The sequence below is a fragment of the Taurulus bubalis genome (genome assembly GCF_910589615.1).
Source record: "Taurulus bubalis genome assembly, chromosome: 11".
NCBI lineage: Eukaryota > Metazoa > Chordata > Actinopteri > Perciformes > Cottidae > Taurulus > Taurulus bubalis.
This window is the reverse complement of record NC_136599.1, coordinates 16,168,501-16,176,395: the sequence shown is the minus strand read 5'-3', so window position 1 is coordinate 16,176,395 and position 7,895 is coordinate 16,168,501. Positions and strand designations below refer to the sequence as shown.

At 39.4% G+C, this 7,895-nt stretch overlaps 1 protein-coding gene across 1 annotated transcript; it reads right to left on the bottom strand.

Moving 5' to 3' along the window:
• Positions 1-489: 489 nt before the first annotated feature.
• gpr157 (G protein-coupled receptor 157) lies at positions 490-5,405 on the bottom strand (the record flags this gene model as incomplete). The annotated part of the gene is made up of 4 exons (XM_079225819.1): positions 490-708; positions 1,455-1,649; positions 2,546-2,759; positions 5,029-5,405. The coding sequence occupies 4 exons, from the start codon at positions 5,403-5,405 to the stop codon at positions 490-492; spliced, it is 1,005 nt and encodes a 334-aa protein (XP_079081945.1).
• Between the last annotated feature and the right edge of the window lie 2,490 nt (positions 5,406-7,895).

Below are 7,895 nucleotides of genomic sequence, written 5' to 3'. Positions count from 1 at the left end.
ATGTGGGTAATTTCTTTACCCCATAAATAGAATACTCAATGGAGAAAAATAAAAACTGAATATGCATTAATTTCACAGTGATAACACTAGAATGTAATCAACACAGAGCATGATGAATAAAGCTGCTAACCTGTCTTTCACGGTGTACAGCTGTTCACAATTCAATCAGAAAACATGTGCAAGTTAACAACTTAAAGTGTAATGACCTTTTAAAGTTTGATGTGCAGCACATATATGATGCGGCAATGTTCACGTGCAACATATTCAGTATGCGACACTCAAAATCCTTCATCAAATGTTGGTGCAGAGCCAGCAGTATCACCCTCATCACCCAAAGTGCCGACACGTGACTTTTCTTGTGACACAGATGTGCATGCACCTGCAGAATCTCCAACCTTCTTTGCAGCCACTTGATGTAATGAGGTTTAATGTGAAGCAGCGACCTCCAACACGCCCTCCACCTTTGTCTGTCTTCTCATCCACAGAGCATCATCGATCAATCCCGACCCGACTGGTGCTGTCCTCTTCCCTCTGTGTGGAGGTGTCCTGTCCGGGCAGCAGCCGGTGAGAGGCGCCGTGCGAGGGCTGCTCGTCTGCTCGACACTTGGAGCAGCAGCAAAGCGCGGCGCAGAGGCGTGTGCGGATTGGCCGAGTAAGCAACACAAACATGATGCAGTTGGCTGCTCCCTGCAAGGTGTTGCCTATTCCCTGTTGGGCCCAAACGAAAGCCTTTAAGGGCAATGCAGCAGTTATAGATTATGACTTTAATTTTAATTATATTATCTGACAGAGTGATAACATCATATTATAAGTTCAGCTCGTCATAAGAGTTTTATTTTACTGCAATATCTGTTTTAATTGACCAATACAATGACACAATTTCTTCTGAACTATTGTAATGTTGTTATATGAAATAAAATATTTTACACACAGTAACAATATGATGTAATAAAACTGTCCAGGAAAGTAATACATTGGAAAGGTTTTATGTCAAATTTTCTTTCTATGAATCCTTCAATACACACACACACACACACACACACACACACACACACACACACACACACACACACACACACACAAACATATACTGTATACACACACACTACCGTTCAAATGTTTGGGGTCACTTAGAAATTTCCTTATTTTTGATGTCCAAACATATCAGTTAACACAGGAACCTTTATGATCAATATGTGATGATTCACAGACTTGACAGCGTGAAACCACATCACCACAAGTTTAACAGCGCGTGAACAACTGATCACCCTTTAGATTTTGTCTGCGTGAGAGTTGTTTTATGTGTCACCATACACACAAAACAACTCTCACGCAGACAAAATCTAACGGGTGATCAGTATCACAGAAAAGAGATAAAATACATTTTAGGTTAGTGAATGAGATTAAAGTGAATTAGCAGAGATCGTTGGTTTAAAAGGAAACTTTAAACTCACATGGAGAGTGACCAGCACTGGGTTCAGTCTGGCTGGGGAACCGGCCAGCAGCAGGATGAAGCGCACTGTGCTCCAAATGCGCAGAGCGATGAAGATGATGGGAATGAGAGTTAGCTTCATATCAGCCATGGAGGAGAAGGAATGGGACGGAGGCCTGTCGGCCAAGATGGGACGGTACTCAGACAGTGCAGCATGCTGTGTCAGACACACAGAGAGAGACCAGATTTCATAATAGCAAAAAGAAGAAAAATCATATTTTGATATATGAAGCAGAAACTAAAAGAGAATAAGATGTGTGGAGGATAGCAGATGACAGCTGCTTGAGACAGATGTAACTTAAAAACAAGAAGTTGTGTCTCTTATTCCCTCTGTTTTAATGTGCTCTGTGTTAGCTGGATATCTTCAAAAACAAAACAACTTAGAGGTCAATAAATAACTTTGAGTTTTTTTTTTTAGGTGAATACTTGTCATTGGAGAAAGAACATTTTAGAAAATATGTTGTTATTTTGCACTGCACTTACATGAATGAAAGAAAATGGCATGTGCATATCATTTGTATCCGTTTGTGTATTATGCTGGTGATCCAAACACAGATGAAGATTTTAAAATTCTAAATTCTGTAACTTTGTTACATTGTTCATTCTGTACACATTACATATATTGCTTCTGTCAATCTAAGGAGAAAGTTTTTTTCTGTTTTTGTGGGAGTTTTTCCTGATCCGATGTGAGGTCCTGAGACAGGGATGTTGTGTGTGTGCAGATTGTAAAACCCTCCGAGGCAAATTTGTAATTTGTGATTCTCTGGTCTATACAAAATATTTTATTTATAATTATTTTTTTTTATTTCTTAAAACAAATTAAGAATGCAGCTATGGCTGAAGTATGCACTCTCTCATTGCTTTATAGTTTTGACTAGAATGCATTATACATATTTAATATTGTTCATTTAATACAAATATAATTACATTTTTTCAATCTATGAGTGGTTGTTTTTGTCTTCCACCGCTCATGCCTTTGCAATTGGGTGTGATAAGAGCAGTGCATGTAATCTGCAGCTACATAGAGACCATGTGGCTAACAGGTATCCTCACCGCTATGTGGATGTGCCTCTTGATCAGGATGTAGAGGACTGGCAGAGTGAGGTAAGCCAAGAACTCCCAGATCTTTCCAGTCAGCAGCATCCACAGGACCCGGTCCGGAGCGTGGATCCTGACCCAGCACCAGCCCACCGACACCTCCGACGCATCGTAGCCGATCTTGTTCAGGCACACGGCTGCAACAGTGATGGCCAGAGGGACACCCCAGCTAGACAACAGCACAGAGCGTTGAGAGGATTGAGCATAACTTCTTCAAAAGGTCATCTTTAAACATCTACACAAAGTGTGTACAGAGATGTTTGGAGGGTTAAACATCCACCAATGCTGCAAAGACATGTGACAGCATGTGATAGATTATATTGTCCTTAAGGCCTGTGTGTGATACATAGTGCACTCTGCAGGGTCAGACCACTGTTGTTGCTTTAGCTTTGTGCATCATAAAAGCACTGAATGATTTCACTTTAAGAAGCAATGTTTCCCCACAAAGAATACTTTTTCATCTTAAAACATTACTTTAAAAGGATACGATATAGAGCAGATTATATATTTATTCCCTTGTGCATTTTCTCATGATTTGTTTTAAGCTGTCAAGAATGTCGAGACAAGAGCTTACTCATCAGGAAACTCAAATGTGGCTCAGAAATGAGCATAAAATGTCAAAATTAGATTTTATTTTTAAACAAATCTGAAAACAAGAACGTACATGTTACTTTGGCTTCAAGATTGAATCGGCAACGGCTAAAATCTGGAAAGGTTTAGAAGGTCAGTTCACTCAAAACATTTCTCACTTCCCTCTGATGGTATGCAGATAGTTATGGTTTTCCTTGTGAAGCTTTTGAGATATCAGTCCCAAGATTAAAGTGCTATCATAGTGTGTGTGTGTGTGTGTGTGTGTGTGTGTGTGTGTGTGTGTGTGTGTGTGTGTGTGTGTGTGCGTGCGTGTGTCTCTGTTGTGTGATCTTCAATTCAACATTTGAGAATTCACAGAAGCAAAATTAGGATGACAACCACAAACCCCGCGTTGACGTGTACTCAGGGGTAAAAATGTCCCTGTGTCCAAAAATAGAGCAATGACACAGCGCTACACCCTAGCAAAGCAACTCCCTTCCTACATCTTCAGTCAACATGGACTGAAGGAAAGGAAATAAGGAAACCCGACACAAAGGATGAAACATGTGTGCCGATTCAGAGCGTTCCAAATAACGTCTACCTTTAAAATAAAGCAAGTGGTTTGCTAAACTTGTTAACAACCTTCAAGTAGATGCTCGTGAAACAGTGAAACCTTTTTTAAAGATTTGCGTAGCGGTGAACTGTTTTTAGTTGGGGGGCCTAAAAGACATGATATAATCGGTTAGCTTGTCAGCAACAGGTATTGATTAAAAATGATCGCGTGTCTGTCATATGTGTCATACCCCTCACTCTCTCTTACAGGCGAAAAGGCCAAAACATAATGAAATATGTCATAAATTCTGCCTTTTATTATGTGAAAATGTAGTCTGTTTAAATGAAACACAAATCAACTAAATATGTTGTTACGGTCTACATTTCGGTGCCTGTCTTTGTGATATTTCCATGAGTTGATTTCCCCAATTTGTTATCTAAAATGCTGAAAGGCAGGGTTGGTAATCTTGAGAAACCAGAAAGAGTACACTAGATTGTAAAAAATCATGGGAAAGCATCGTAGTTTATATGCCTCAGGTACTAGCTGATCTTTTACATCACCTTAAAAACAAATTAAAAAGGTGGGATCCATCCAGATCTCTCAATTTGAGTGCACTGACATGTGTATTCAGTTCAGAGTATTATATCTCTTTTTTACATTCTCTTAATGCTTTCTATGTCTCATATGCAGTGAAGACATAGAATTGCTTTGTCGTTAAAAGCTGCTGTACAAATGCACTAAAGAGAAAACAGGTTAGGGCCATTAGGGAAGTTAATCATTATGAACCAGAGAGGAAATACAGTGTAAACTGTCGGTGCAGATCAAGTTAAACGGACAAATACCAAGTTAGTTTGTTCCTCAGTTGTTTTATGAACATAAAGTTACAGATAAAGTTACAGATGTTGTTGGTAGTAAATAATTATATCTGAAAGATCACGAGACCCTTTGGGTGACACGCCCCCTACCGCGATAGTGTTACTATGGAAACGAGGCTCTCAAGGCTACACTATGGTAGCTGGTGAGGTCCAATTTGAAGTCTTAAACTGAATCTCTTTATTTTAATAAGCAAACTAGACAAGTATAACACACAAAAGTAAGCCAAACCCAACTTATGTTACTAGTTACTCCATTTGAGAGTTTAAGGGAGCAGGTGGCCAACGTGTTTGGGTTTTGCTGTCCACAATTAATATAACTACTGTCCCGTGATGCTTCATGGTACAGGCTCACCCAACGTGAGGATCCCGGGACTCATAATTCACCTGTAGCTTATAGTTCACATCCATTAAAAAGAAACGAACTAACGCAACTCACTCACCTGACGAGGTGGAACCACAGCACCAAGCTGTCCGCCACTCTCTGGCTGGACCTCACGATGAACACGTACAGGTAGACGGCAACGGCCACGGTCCAGAAGAACGAGCTGGTGTTGGCGAAAGTGGAGATGGCCCCTTGAGCCACGCAGGCCAGCGAGTCAGTGCGGAAAACCCTCCAGACTCCGAAGGCGTAGGAGACGGCGGACAGCCAGTCAGCCACCGACAGGAAGACCAGCAGTCTCCTCGGAGTCGTCCTCAAGTCCGACCACAAGATGTAGGTGAGGATGATCAGCGAGGAGCCCACGAACGACAGCGCGCACGAGCACAACACGACCACCTGCTCGGACAAGTACACAACTGTCTGATTTCCCTCTGCCATCGTGGTTGAGCGGGATTATCTGCTGACTTTCATGTTGTGCGTGTTTTTAATTACCACGGTCTCTCTGCATTTAAAGCCAGACGAGCTAAATGACTTAATGCACTTCGTCCATTGCTTTTGAGGCAGCCAGACAAACTTTTCGTCCCGTGTTTAACCCCTCCTTCCTCGCCTCCTCTCTCCTCGCCTCCTCTCTCCTGCACCCAAAGCAGAAGTCAGTCAGCTGGTAGTGGGCTCATAATGGTCTATTTTTGGCCCCGATGCTTGTTACTTGTGCAACCCTAAAGCTATGACAAATGTGTCCCATAAACACAGAGGACCATTTGTAGTTTTTACCCCTTGCAGGGATAAACAAATATTATTTCAAAAATAAAAGTAAAGCTTTGCTTTACAGTAAAAGTAATAAAACAATCATATAAAAATGTCCTTACAATTGTAAAAACATAAAAGGGGGCATAAAAAACGTCATCAGGTAAGATTAGATAAGACAGTAAATCACATAAATGCACATTTGTGCAAAGTTTGAATTCATCAATACATCTAACGCTATTATTAATGTTATCATTTATTTCAGTACAACTCTAGCAGCAGAATTGAAATCTGGAAAGAGATTTTGTTTTTGATAATGTCATGTCTGTTCTTGTGTGTAACTGTATAAAAGCGCCAATAGGCATCTCAAAAAATATAATTTGTACTGCAATTAATGATTATTTTGCTTTTTAATAAATCTTTCAATAATTCTTTTGGGTGAGCTGGATTCATTGTATGTCCCAAAAACATCTTACTACTGAAAAAGACCTGTCACAATATCTGAGAACCATGTATTTAAAATAACTTTAACTTGTGTCTCACCAATACAGCAAGTATTTCATTTAGTTACATAAAACAAAAACAACAAATCCTCCAGTTTGAGCACCTGGAAGCAGTGAATGTTTTTTTTGCTTTGTAAATGATTAGAATGATTTATGGAGCATCAAAATGTTATTAAAATTGTGTTCTTTTTCTGTTGATTGAAAAACCAATTCGTTGAATTATAATTTAAGGTCTAATTACTATGATGGAAGATTTTCTCTGTCGATCTGTTAAGGAGGAATGAAATCTCTGAATCAAAGTTGTCTTACGTCCGTTTATTTCTTGCAAGAAGGAAAAGTATGCAGCAGCTACTCAGAGCTGTCTGTGACACAAGATTCAATGAAACAAAAGTCACCACCTTACTTTATACAGCATGAGGGTTACCCCTCCAGGCCACAGTGAAGGAGAAGAGTCTGCAAGACCCATGAACCCCCCAGTTCTCGTCATCAGAGAAATTACATTTCGTTAATATTAAGGTGTTATATTAAAAGCCCTGTGCTCTATTGCTGAACTGACTGAATCCTAACTGAAATATTTGGAAAGATTGCATTGCATTACTTATCCAACATGTAAGCTTTCCAGGAAAACCTGAGACTGTCTCAGCATTCTGGGCAGTATAATACTTTTTGAATGAAATAATTATACAAATTTAATTCCAATGTGCTGCTGGTGGTCACCTTTTCTCTCAAATTAAATGTCCTTGTTATCAAGCAGTTCTTTGGGATCATAGGCCGCCCATAATAAAGTGCACATTTGAGAAATTTTTGATCAATAAGTAATGTCTGCCGTGTTCTGTGTCGCGCAGCTGTTAAATCTTTGGTGTGCTTATAATCGTGGTACCAAAGGATTGAAGTGCAGACAGATTTAAAGCCATAAAGCAACAACCTTGTGCGAGAGCAGGATTTTTTTGCTTCTGAATTGCTGTAGCCCAGAAAAAAACTGCAAGCTCTTTGTGTTTGCAGCAATGCAGTGGCACGGTGTCTTCTTTCCTGCAGCAAATGCATCTGCATTATCGTGAGAATTACACATTTACCAACAAACTGTTTTACAATACACAATGTTTTCCATTAAGTTTTAACAATTAATTAACTAAAGATTCTGTAATTCTGTAGACAGAGGCTTAATTTTGGATCTTAAATCAGGAGCACACTTTACATTCAGCTGCGTCTGTGTTTAGTGTGTGTGTCTGTGAAAACCTAAATGAGTGTGCACCTGGCATATTGGCCATTCTGCCTCATCTGCACTCATTAGGTCTCCTCTGTTCGCATGGCAACATCATTTTTTCAAGGGTCTCAAAGTGCTGCTTTTACACAGTTTATACAACAATACATTTGCATAATTACAAAGTGCATACTGTGAAAACAAACCAGACCAATTCATAAATTTTTAAGTTTTATGTCACTTTTATTTCCTCCTTTTTTTGCAATTACATCGTATGGCGTAAAGAAATTATGAAGTTGAAACTAATAAAATTGGAATCAACCACAATAACCACAATAAGAACTTGCAAATTTATGAAGCAAAATTATATTTGGTGACAAAAACAACATGCATTTGCAACAAAAAAGTAGGAATCTGAAGTCATGGTAAGCCAAGCCTTTTTCTGAATGAAAGAGATGTTATATTGTCTCAATGGAAGAA